At 37.4% G+C, this 13,079-nt stretch overlaps 1 protein-coding gene across 2 annotated transcripts in view; it reads left to right on the top strand.

Annotated features, from left to right (window-relative positions):
- PTCHD4 (patched domain containing 4) overlaps positions 1 to 13,079 on the top strand; it is a 247,722-nt gene that overhangs the window by 59,363 nt on the left and 175,280 nt on the right. For both annotated transcript variants that reach the window (XM_006149095.1, XM_006149094.1), the window contains exon 2: positions 6,622 to 7,102. In XM_006149095.1, the coding sequence (XP_006149157.1) occupies positions 6,622 to 7,102 (481 nt within the window). The remainder of the gene's footprint in view (positions 1 to 6,621; positions 7,103 to 13,079) is intronic.

Genomic DNA, 13,079 nt, shown 5'->3' with positions numbered 1-13,079 from the left:
GAAACCATTTGCCACATATGATAAGATTTTTCAACCAAGTCTTAGTTAATTCATATGCTGGTGTTTTCTGTTATGTTCTAGTTAGCTACAGTTTGTATTTTATTTCAATTACACAGAAACTGGTTTTTTAACCTTCTTCATAGGAAAAAAAAAGGAACTATATCATGTATTTAATTAATTAAGGAATGTGACAAAGGAAACACTTCAGTCTTCATTTAGAGCATTTTAATGCTTTAAGTTTTGTTTAAAAATACTTTTGCTTTTTTTTTTTTTTTTTTTTTTAAATGCTTGTTGGAAGTTGCTTTCTTATTATTTGTTTGATTCTTTTAAATATTCAAGTCTGGGGAAGAAAAAATATTGGGATTAAAACAAAAAAAGATAGAAATTAGGAAGGAGATATGAGGAAAGAAACAAGCAAAACCTTAAAATTCCTTAGAAATGTCACCTTCTACTATATAGAGAAATTTTCTTTTCAGCAATAAAAGACAGCTGACCACCTAAAATTTTTCAATATCCTTGCAGTGTCTACTTCTTTAAAAATCAATGAAGACCAGCCCTATGGGCTAGTGCTCAAGAGAGCTGTCCCACATGGATGACCATACAGTTTGAATCCCAGGCCTGGTGACTTGAAGAAAAAAAAAAAAAAGCTGTATGTGTATATGTGTGTGACCCAAATCCCGACAGTATGAAGAAATGAAGGAGAAGGGATTGTGACATGACCATACCCCATTGATGGGCCTTTCTTCTTCTCTCTTTCTGGCAAAATTAAAGAAAAAAAAATATGAAATCATGAAATTGCCTTAGACAGGAGCTATTCTGCCTAATTACCTTGCAGTCACAGAAAGTATATGAATGTCAACCTACCATACACATTGAGTAGATATTACATTGCTCCTCTATCACTTCCAAGCATCATCAAGTAATTTTTTTTTGCTGAGTTGTCTGTGATATTAATGTTTCCATCCTCTCCTATCACTGTGAGAATTTATGTTATGATCATATCTCTGAGAGCTTAATTTTCTTTTCCACTTTAGACGTGCAGATTGAGTGGGAATACTTTTAAAAGCTATGAAGTAGTAACCTTAAACTAAGAGCTAAAGAATCAAAAAAAAATTTTTTTTTCCCAGCATTGCTGGTGCTGGAGAGATAATGTGAGGAGATGCTTTATGGCCAAGATAGCATCGTGCCCTATACTTCCATTGATTCACCTTGGAACAATTTACCTACCAGAGACTGCCTCTGCTGACATTTTCTTATGCTGCATTGAGAACATGAAATACTGCAGGGACCTTCTAACTGAGCTCTTCCCTTTAGAGTCATCTTTCCTCCCATCCCCCTTCCCCCCCTTTTTTTTTGCACAGTGCATTGAGAATAAGCACTTCAAAAAATAAATCATGTTATTCCCCTATTTAAAACCCTCTGGTGGTTTCACACAGAATTAAGTCTAACCCCTTACTGGGGCTTTCCTGGCTCTTAGCAAAGAGGCCCTGGCTCCTTTCGTAAACTCAAATCCATCCGTCTCTTCAGTTTCTGGAGAATCCTGTGCTGACATTTGCCTCTCGGCAAAAGATACATGCAGATTCTTTTCCCAGGCGTTCTCTAAACTGCCTTGCCTGTTGTCTAACTTATTGCACGGATTTGGGGTACAGTGAAAATGGAACAGTAATATATTTGGGGGGAAATGATACACTAGCCTAAACAGACTGGAGAAAGAATAAAGTACCAGTCTTTTTAAAAGGTTTTTCAAAGTAATTTTCATAATTTTTTATTGCTTTAATTTCCTTTATACATTCAATCACTTTACATCACTACAGCTTGTAAAGTGAATTTACCTGACATGAATACGCTTCACACCAGTCCAGCTGAAGATACTGTACACATTATCATCCACAGATCATCCATTTCTGTGTCCCATAAATGTCTTCCCTCTCTTTTTTTCCTTGATTCCTTTCCTCACCAGTCTTTCTACATTTCTCTCTTTTCATCTGAGTGCCTACTATCCTCAGGAACTCTGGAGAGTCTCTTACTTCTCCTGATCTTTGCAAAGTGATCTCTAGAAAGAAACCAGTGATTAGTTATTTATACCTCAAGGTGAATTCACTTAGTTAATAAATATTATGAACTAATGATTATATATCATGCTGTGTTCTAAACACAGAGGAATTACCAGTGAGCAGAATAGGAAAGATGCCAACTTTCAATGATTGCATGTTCCAGCAAAGGAGACAGGAAAAAAAACGTGCCATTGTGTGTTTAAGTAAGATAGTTTTAGATAGAAATCATTAGTAGGAAGAAGGTAAAATAGGACCATGCTACAGTAGAATGATTATACAAAAAGAGGCATCCCGTTTACATCATGGGGTTCCAGTGCTGTCTTTGACGCCAAGCCCTCCATGACAGGAAATAGTCCTGGCCAGACAGAGAGTACAGTAGACTCAAATACCATGAGGTAAAAATAAACTCAATATGCCCAAGGAATAAGAAGAGAGGTCAGAAGCTGGAGCAGAGTTCATGAGAAGAGCAATAGGAGATAAGGTCTCAGGGCTCCTTCACAATGAGCCTTGCAGACCTTGCAGGTCAGGCATGGGCTCCTGTTTTAGTACTACTACAAGTGGAAGATCTTAGGTGTATAAGGGATGCAGTCCCATTGAGACTTGTACACATGGGCTCTGGCTTCAGTGTGGAGAATAGATTGAAGGAGAGCAGAAGTGGACACAGAGTTGTGTGCTAGGGACTTGTCATCTCATGTTAGTTGTACCAACTCAATACAGTGAAGCAATGAGATAGGAGAGCATTGGAAACATGTTGTTATCTTCTATTATTTAACTTTAAGATTTATCTTTATTTGTGCATGAAGGAGATTTCTGCATTTAATGGAATTTCAGAATTTGTGTAGGTGTCTTTTGGGAAAAGATGAAGTTAATCAATATATGTATTTAATGGTAGGCAATTGCTTTGGTAGAGAGGAAAATGTGGGGAAAGGGATCTATAGGTGAAATAAGTTTTAATTGTAAGAGTATTTAGTGGGGAGTAGGAGCTAAAGCAGCCTCCCTAAAATTAATTCCATAGGGTTCTAGAAAGGACTGGACTTGGAATCAGATTGGCTGGAACCCTGGGTTCAGCACTTTGACTAACAGGTTTGCCATCCCTAAGCCTCTAGGCTTGCTCACCTATTAAACATAAAATAAAAATAACGTATTCATGGCTTTATTAATTTTTATATCATTTTTGACATTCAGATATATTCAGAATAATTATAAAGATTATACATTTTTGGGAAAATAAAGCTGAAAATAGATTTTAATATCATTTAAACATTCACTCATATCTGCTCATTTTATAGAAGAAAAAGGGAAGGAATAATCAACTATGGGTTTCTTGTCCAATTGTTGCTAGTTGCATGCTATAACTCAAATCTCATGATTCCCAATTAGGTGTTCTCTCCATTATTCCTCCCTAATAGCTTACAGCTACAAAGGACTTCTGCCCAGAGGACAGTTACAGTATCTGTCATTTTCATTCTTTTTCTTCTGTAAGAAACACTGATGAGTTGATAAGGTTTGGAAACTAATGAACCCTTCCACCATCCCTTACAAAATAGTAGTATTTTCTCATATGAAAAGTATTGGGGGGACCAGCAGTTAGTGTAATGGCTATGTCGCTGGACTCCCATGTAGTCAACCGCGGTTTGAGTCCCGGACCTGGTGGCTTAAAACTCACGCCGGGCACGTGTGCGTGTGTGTCCAAGATCCCAAGAGGAGAATGGAGGAGAAGGGATTGCGGCGTGGCCATCCCCCCTGGAGGGTGATTTCTCGCTTCCTGTCTCTATGTCTCTCTCTGTCTGTCTGGCGAGCACACGCATCCTATAGTAAAAACCCCTCAACAACAACAACAAAAAAAAACATCAAAAAAAAAAAAAAAAGAATTGGGTCATCAGAAAAATCATGGCATGTTTTTGCACGTTTTATAGAAAAACATAAAAAAAAAGTCATGACTTTTCTGACAACCAAATATACAAAGTATATTTCTCAGTACTATAGTTAGTAGGGTGGCTGGGCCAACTGCACTTGTAAGATGTAGACTTTAAATGGAGCTTTCAGTTCCAGAATATCCGAAGACCTTATTTGCAGCACAGCAGATTGTGAGCATGTAATCTGTTTATTACATCGACTTAGATATCATGTGAAAAAAATAGAGTGAAAATTTATCTTTTATAAGTCATTTTTATAATAAATGAAATTAGTCGACTTCAAAAGGTTATCAGCTAGACAAACCCTGTGAAGATGTATTATTTTAAAATCCATATTTCTTTAAAATTTTAACTTTCATCTAGATACATTATCAGCACCCTCTTTAACCCACCGTAATCTCCAAATGAGGCCTGAGGGATGCATAAATCTTTATGTTGTTGCTAAAAGTCCCTGAGACGTCTTTTTGATGAGACAAGTAAAGACAGATGCAATTGCACATTCTTAAGAAAATAAATAAAATTTTAAAAATATTTTCTCTTTGAAATAATTAGATGCACAAGTCAACATCAAAGACAGGATTTCGAGTTAAGAAAAGTGGAGCTGAAAATCATAGCAAGCTTAAAAAATGCCTGAGGAGCAATTTGGGTATTCTGAAAGTGCAGTAGCTATTCCACCATCTCTCAGTTCTGAAACAGGATTTCTGCCTCCTTCCCCAAAGCTTGCCTGCCTTTTTATTTGCACTTCATCAACATACCACTTGAGGTTTTACAACAGAAAGCCTTGAGAACCCACAGCCAAAATTTCTGTCTGCTCTGTATATAGTAAAGAGATGGGAAAATTACAAAGAAGTCAAAGAAATCAGAAGGACCCTAAGAGCAAGAAAAAAACCTTTGAGTCCAATTTTTGCTAAGAAATATATCATTCATTTAGAGTTGAACATTAACTAGGATAATTATTTATCATATAAGGAAAAATTGATGATATATGAAGAGACTATGAAATTTCTCTCTTAAAATTCTTGATGATCTTACCGGCCACATTTTACTATCTGTAAGCTTCTTTAACTTTTTGTGTTTGCAAGTATTGGCTCACATTAACAGTACAAATATAGGGACCAACAGATGGTGTAATGGTTACGTCGCTGAACTCCCATGTAGTCAACCACAGTTCAAGTCCTGAATCCAGTGGCTTAAACTCATGCTGGGGCATGTGGGCATGTGTGCCCTAGATCCCAAGAGGAGAATGGAGGAGAAGGGATTGCAACGTAGCCATTCCCCTTGGGGTGGGAGGTGACTTCTCACTCCTTCTCTCTCTGGCACCCTATAGCAAAAACCTCTCAAAAAAAAAAAAAAAAAAAGCCACAATGCAAAGATAATCAAGTGTCTTAGATATGGGTGTCTAACCTGAACGGACGAGCTCACAATCATTGTTATATGTCTCCTAAAGCATATAGTGCCTCATTTCTGGGAAAACACCCTTTATTATCTTGGGTGTGTTGCTCTTCTGTACTACGACCTAGAAAGAACTATTTGCTGTCTTGACTTGATTCCTTTTTATCCTCAAGAGATAAGCATTTTACCTGATTCAGCTAACACATTGATTACATGTGGCATAAGTGCACTTTTATGCTTTCTTCTCACTCAGTGCCGTACTTATCTTGAGCCTTCTATTGGGTTTGATATTATGATAATCTTCTCCATTGAAATACATGATGGTTAGAGCAAAAATGTAATTTCCAAATTGTCTAAAATTTGGTGACAGTTGTCAGAGATTTCTTTGTGAGTGTTGAGGCCACCTGGGAAGAATTACTTCTCTGAACCTGTTTAAGTAACTCTGTGTTCACCTGTGTGTGCCTTAAAGAGAAGTGATTGCATCTCTTAATCAATCACGTATTCCTATGATCTTGCCTACTCTACCTCATTCCAAACTCTGAAGTTCAGATGACTTTTGACAACTTTCTGTGAAACTCTTAATCTCATTTGCAAAATTTTTCCACTGCCATCTGTAGGAAAAAAATCATTTTGTTTGAGGTTTAGAGGAAACTTTGTAATATGTAAACAGATGTACACATATGTCAGCACCATCAAATTAATTGTACTGCTGTGCAATGTACTATTATACCCCCCGAGTTCGAAGAACAAGAAAGGATATTTGTGTTTGTGTGTTCGTATGTGTGTTAGTGTAGATGTGTGTGTTAACCGTAGAAAGTTCAGCATATAGTTATAGAATGAACAATTATTTTAATTTTTGAAATGTTAGCTCATGCCATGCTTTACTTTTGGCTGAACGCGAATCATAAAACTTGATCCTACATTAAGAAATTATAATAAGTTGTTATGGAAGGAAATGGTGGGAATGAGGGTTCGGGTGAGCTCATAGTATTTATGTACATTTTCCTATGCATGTGGCAAGCCTTGCGAAGCTTCATATTACTCTGCATCTATTCTAATCCCGATCATCATGCATGGTATCCCATGTAGCTTCAAGTGGTTGAATATAAATTCCTAACTTGCCTCTACGCCCACATCAGTTCTGCAATTACTAGTGCTTATCTCTGCTTTCCTTGTGCTTCTTCACTTAGAATAAGAATCTGTTCCCTAGAATGTGCATTCTTCTGGTAACTTAAATCTCTCTTCTTTCTGTTTTCAAGGATGGGAGGAACAGTTTTATTGGACACCAACTGGGCGGGGTAGTGGAAGTGCCAAACAGCAAGGACCAGCGGGTCAAGTCAGCCAGAGCCATTCAAATCACCTACTACCTCCAGACCTATGGCTCTGCCACCCAAGACCTCATAGGGGAGAAGTGGGAGAATGAGTTCTGTAAACTTATGAGGAAACTCCAGGAGGAGCACCAAGATCTCCAGCTCTACTCTTTAGCATCTTTTAGCCTCTGGAGAGACTTTCATAAGACCAGTATCCTGGCCAGAAGCAAGGTCCTGGTGAGCCTCGTGCTGATTCTGACCACAGCCACCCTCTCCAGCTCCATGAAGGACTGCTTGCGCAGTAAGCCCTTCCTGGGCCTCCTGGGGGTGCTCACAGTGTGCATCTCCATCATCACAGCAGCAGGGATCTTCTTCATCACTGATGGAAAGTACAACTCCACCCTGCTGGGAATCCCGTTCTTCGCCATGGGTAACTATCCATCCTTGTGGTAATCGGATTCTTACCGGTTTGGGGCAAGGTAGTACATTTCTTGACTTCTCAGGTGAAAATATGTTTTAACTTTGCATTGGTGTGTTTTGTGATTATGTAAAATAATACTTGGGGTTGTATCTGTTTTACTTTATTGGGTCTTTAAGGAAATTAAAGCATGACCAAACCATCCTCCCATTTAATTTAATGCTATCAAATGTTTTAAGTTAAACAACACTGAAATTCTTTACTCATCCTCTTCAAATATTATGGATTGGCAATGATGGGAAAAGGAGTTAAGGAGATTGAAGATCTACTTTAAACAAAATGTTGTGGTTCATATTCATGGGCCTTCCCAAGTTGATGGTAGTAAAGACTGAGCTTTTATGAGATGAAATGATGAGAACCACTGATATGTCATAATCTCAGAAAATTTAAGTAATCTTTGTTTATTAATTCATTTCAAATTTTGTGCATAAAATATACCTCAGACCCCCACCTCTATATAAACTAAAACCTTCCTGCTCCCACTTAAATGTGTCTTCTGATTATATTTCTCTAGTGAACATCTTCAGTCAAGATTGGCCTTTCTTGTAGGTCTTTTCTAGGCCATACATAAAGGGTCTAGAAAATGGTGTGTGTATGTATGTGCATGTGTGTTCTTCCAAAAGAGAAGATAGATTCAGAATAAAAACGAGTGAGGGATCAGCAGCAATGATGCATTTTATTGGAAAAGGGATGAGAATGGAGATATCTGTGGTACTGCAAAAATGTTCTGTCAGGTGACATGTAACTTCCTATGCATGGTGATTTACACAGTGAGCTTTAATAGTGAGGAGCTTGTCTGAGCCAGAGAGTTTTCGGTCACAAAAGTATTTGTTTTATTACTCCCCAGGTTAAATTCTGCTCTAAATTACAGTTTTATTATCAAAATATGTGAACATGTCAGAAGTCTTCTAGGTGATGTAGGATCCCCTCCCCCTTTTTTTCACCTTAGCAAACATTTTTTGAGGACAACCTCACTAAGTAGTTTATATTGTATGTACTGGGATCAGGCATCTTCATCTGAAAACCCAACTTTGTTGTGATACTGTTAAACTAGTTCATCTCCTTAACCTTCAGTTTCTTCTTACATAAAATGGGAGTAACAATGGTACTTTCTTTAAATATTATTTAAATGTAGTAGAATATATTGAAAGCTATATCACATTGTAAGCTTTTGTAAGCATCAGTAAGTGGTAGGCATTGACCTGGTGTATTACATACAGTGGGTTCAAAGATAAATAGAAAACAGCCTTTGACTTAAGAAAAAAACAAAAAAGAAATTGAATCTTCCTAGATTTTTGTATATTATGACTGGATGCATTCCATCGTGTTAGTAAAAAGTGTCTTTCTCTTTCCCAAAGGACTGTAGAAATACATTTTGTCACCAGTAACAAGGATGAGTCTAGGTTTGAACCATTTATATTTGTATTTGTATTTTTCGAATTAGGTTTCATGACTTAAAATAATAATGTAAAATTTATAAGAATCATACAGCGTGACTCAGAGATGAAGCATGGCCTTTCAAAGTTGACAAATTAGATGCTTCAGAGCTTACCAGGATTTTTTCTAGACCTAGTGGCAAATTAATTATGTAATGAAAAGATTAATCAGGAAAAGGTAGGATTGCATATTCCATGCAAATAAAAGATGAAAACCACATGTAGTGATGCTAGATTGTAACAAAGACTTTGCTAAGTTAGAGTGGTTTTATTCCTTAAAAAAAAAAAAAATATGAAATGAAAGCTACATTGAGGGAAAAAAATCAAGACCTGCAATATATATACTGCACCTCTCCTTAATACCATAAATATGACGCTAACACCATAAATCCACCCTGGATGTATAGGTTCAGACTTCAGGAAGCTTGGTAAACTCAGTATTACTGCAACTGAAGTCCTTAAAATATTCTGAAAAGAACATTTCTGCTATGTTCTGAAAACATAGCAATGAAAAAGCTAGAAACATATACTTACTTAAGCTTTTTTACTTCATCAGGGGGAGTTTGTTTTGTTATGTTTTGCTTTGTTTATAAAATGATTCTATTTTAAAGATGCTAAGGCTGAGAACTGGTGAAATGCAAAGAACATTCCATGGGTTAGAAAACCTGCATTTTCATCCCAGCTTTTCTACTGACTTTGTTATATTGGACAACTACATATAGCCCTTCACTCTTGTTCTTCATATACAAAATGAAGAACTGGAACTGGTCAGTCTTAAATTTGGAAGATTCTACCTTATTATTAATTTTATTCTTTTATTGAAGTTGGAATTGGAATATGCCTTTATTTTAAAACCATTAAGGTATGTTTATCTTCAAAACTCTAATCTCTAGTCTGTTTTTATTGCCTTTTAATGTGTGTGCCTGGGAAAGAAAGAGAGTGAGAAGTTTATAGAGTAGAAAACCACAGCCTTGCCTACAGAGCCTCGGGCACACAAAGCTGTGAGACAGAGAAGACTCACTGCTGTAAAGATGGTGAACTGGAATGTGATATTAAGTGATGATAAGTTGAGTATGGAACAATAAAAAAAATTACTAATAGCATACACAAGACTGGTTGAAAGCAGTCTTTTGGCATACTACAGTTTACATAATACCAAGCTATACATTCCAAAGTTAGTTATGTATAAGAGATAGAAGAAGCTGAACCTTTTTTGTAAACCTCTATCTTAATTCCTATCTTCGTATGAGAATTCTTTGAAGTAGTAAATATTTACTTCACTGTGGACCAAGATTCAAACCATTCACTCTCACCAGAACTTATCTTTGAAGCTGGATAGATCTCTATATTGTTTGTTCTTCAAACCAAGCTAACTCCATCATTTATCTTTTACCACTTAGCTTCCTTCTGAACTGCATCTGCTTGTTTGTTATCCTGGCCACTCATACACCTAAGAGTTCCCATATAATTTCAGAAGTATTTCTATTGTACCTAAACAACCTGCAATTTTTACAAATTATTTTATTTAATATCTTTTTAAAATTTGACCAAAAAGGGACCAGCAGTTAGCGTAATGGCTATGTCGCTGGACTCCCACATGGTTGACCACGGTTTGAGTCCCAGACCCGGTGGCTTAAACTCACGCTGGGCACGTGTGCATGCGTGCCCAAGATCCCGAGAGGAGAAAGAAGGAGAAGGGATTGCAGCGTGGCCATCCCTCCTGGGGGGTGATTTCTCGCTTTCTATCTCTCTGTCTCTCTCTGTCTGTCTGGCAAGTGCACGCGCCCTATAGCAAAAACCTCTCCAAAAAAAATGTTTTTGACCAGAAAGAAACAGGAAGAAAGAGAGAGAAAGAGAGGAAGGGAAAGTGAGAGAGCAAGCCACAGTGTCTGAGACTCAAATCACAGTCAGCTATGTGGGAGTTCAGCACCTTAACCACCACGCCACCTGCCAGCCCTCAGCAGTCAGTATTTTTAAAGCCATTGCCAATTTTTATATATTGTTGTGATCTTCCTATAAGTAAATATTTACTTGTCAAAATATTTGTTCCAGATTTGTGTTTTAGAAAGTAAGGTGATTATAGGCACATCTAGTCTCTCTAGAAAAGTGTAGAGAGAAAAATCCAGAGTTAGGAGAGTTTTGTTTTTGTTTATGCTTTTTTTTATTTTTTAACACCTAACATGATCTCATTTAGCTCCAGCTTAATGTTCTTCCTTTATCTAAGCATAAACCAATGAGAATGTCACTAATTTAATTTATAACTCATTGTCAGCCTTTTTTTCACCTCATTTACTTTATGTGGATATGTTTCCTCTTTCTGGAAGGAGAAATATGGGCTAATATCACACAGAGACACCACGCTGGCTCATGCTGCACCTTGCTCATCTTCTATGGATAATTGCCAGGGACATTAGTAGCCTTGGTTCACTATTATTTTCTCTGTCCTCTGTGAGTCTATGTTATATACCATTAGTCTCACTTTATGCAGCTTGACACCATTGGACACACATAGATGATTCAGTGTTTCCAGGAGATCCCAAGGTTTTCTCATACAGACTTTCACTCATTATCCCAGGCTGAGCTCCATATTCACTGATTTATTAACTTATTCAAATATACACATACTGAGCACCTACCATGGTCAAGTAATTATAAATTCTGAACCAAAAACACTGAACAGAAACAGTCAAGATGTTACCCTCATGTGTCTCACCTTTTAGGGCTGCAGAGGGGTGGAACAGGACAGTACAATAAAGAAATATGAACTTCAAACCATTCACTCTCACCAGAACTTATCTTTGAAGCTGGATAGATCTCTATATTGTTTGTTCTTCAAACCAAGCTAACTCCATCATTTATCTTTTACCACTTAGCTTCCTTCTGAACTGCATCTGCTTGTTTGTTATCCTGGCCACTCATACACCTAAGAGTTCCCATATAATTTCAGAAGTATTTCTATTGTACCTAAACAACCTGCAATTTTTACAAATTATTTTATTTAATATCTTTTTAAAATTTGACCAAAAAGGGACCAGCAGTTAGCGTAATGGCTATGTCGCTGGACTCCCACATGGTTGACCACGGTTTGAGTCCCAGACCCGGTGGCTTAAACTCACGCTGGGCACGTGTGCATGCGTGCCCAAGATCCCGAGAGGAGAAAGAAAGAGAAGGGATTGCAGCGTGGCCATCCCTCCTGGGGGGTGATTTCTCGCTTTCTATCTCTCTGTCTCTCTCTGTCTGTCTGGCAAGTGCACGCGCCCTATAGCAAAAACCTCTCCAAAAAAAATGTTTTTGACCAGAAAGAAACAGGAAGAAAGAGAGAGAAAGAGAGGAAGGGAAAGTGAGAGAGCAAGCCACAGTGTCTGAGACTCAAATCACAGTCAGCTATGTGGGAGTTCAGCACCTTAACCACCACGCCACCTGCCAGCCCTCAGCAGTCAGTATTTTTAAAGCCATTGCCAATTTTTATATATTGTTGTGATCTTCCTATAAGTAAATATTTACTTGTCAAAATATTTGTTCCAGATTTGTGTTTTAGAAAGTAAGGTGATTATAGGCACATCTAGTCTCTCTAGAAAAGTGTAGAGAGAAAAATCCAGAGTTAGGAGAGTTTTGTTTTTGTTTATGCTTTTTTTTATTTTTTAACACCTAACATGATCTCATTTAGCTCCAGCTTAATGTTCTTCCTTTATCTAAGCATAAACCAATGAGAATGTCACTAATTTAATTTATAACTCATTGTCAGCCTTTTTTTCACCTCATTTACTTTATGTGGATATGTTTCCTCTTTCTGGAAGGAGAAATATGGGCTAATATCACACAGAGACACCACGCTGGCTCATGCTGCACCTTGCTCATCTTCTATGGATAATTGCCAGGGACATTAGTAGCCTTGGTTCACTATTATTTTCTCTGTCCTCTGTGAGTCTATGTTATATACCATTAGTCTCACTTTATGCAGCTTGACACCATTGGACACACATAGATGATTCAGTGTTTCCAGGAGATCCCAAGGTTTTCTCATACAGACTTTCACTCATTATCCCAGGCTGAGCTCCATATTCACTGATTTATTAACTTATTCAAATATACACATACTGAGCACCTACCATGGTCAAGTAATTATAAATTCTGAACCAAAAACACTGAACAGAAACAGTCAAGATGTTACCCTCATGTGTCTCACCTTTTAGGGCTGCAGAGGGGTGGAACAGGACAGTACAATAAAGAAATATGAACTACTTTATGTTATTGGTAGGTGAAATAAATAATAAAAATAAAGCAGGGTAGGGAATAAATAGCTTAGGTGATTACAGAAAAGCCTCTCTAGAAAATTGACAGAGAGAGCTCAGTGAGGTAAAGAAGGAGCCACATGGCAACATGAGAAAAGAGTACCTCTGGCAAAGAGAACTACATGTGCATAGGCTTTGAGATGGGACCTTGATCAGTGATATTGAGAAAGAGCAAGAAAGGAAGTATGGCTGAAGCAGAGC

The sequence above is a fragment of the Tupaia chinensis genome, unplaced genomic scaffold, assembly GCF_000334495.1.
Source record: "Tupaia chinensis unplaced genomic scaffold, TupChi_1.0 Scaffold000252_1, whole genome shotgun sequence".
Lineage (NCBI taxonomy): Eukaryota > Metazoa > Chordata > Mammalia > Scandentia > Tupaiidae > Tupaia > Tupaia belangeri.
Note: the sequence above shows the minus strand (reverse complement) of the source record. Positions and strands in the feature narration are given on the sequence as shown.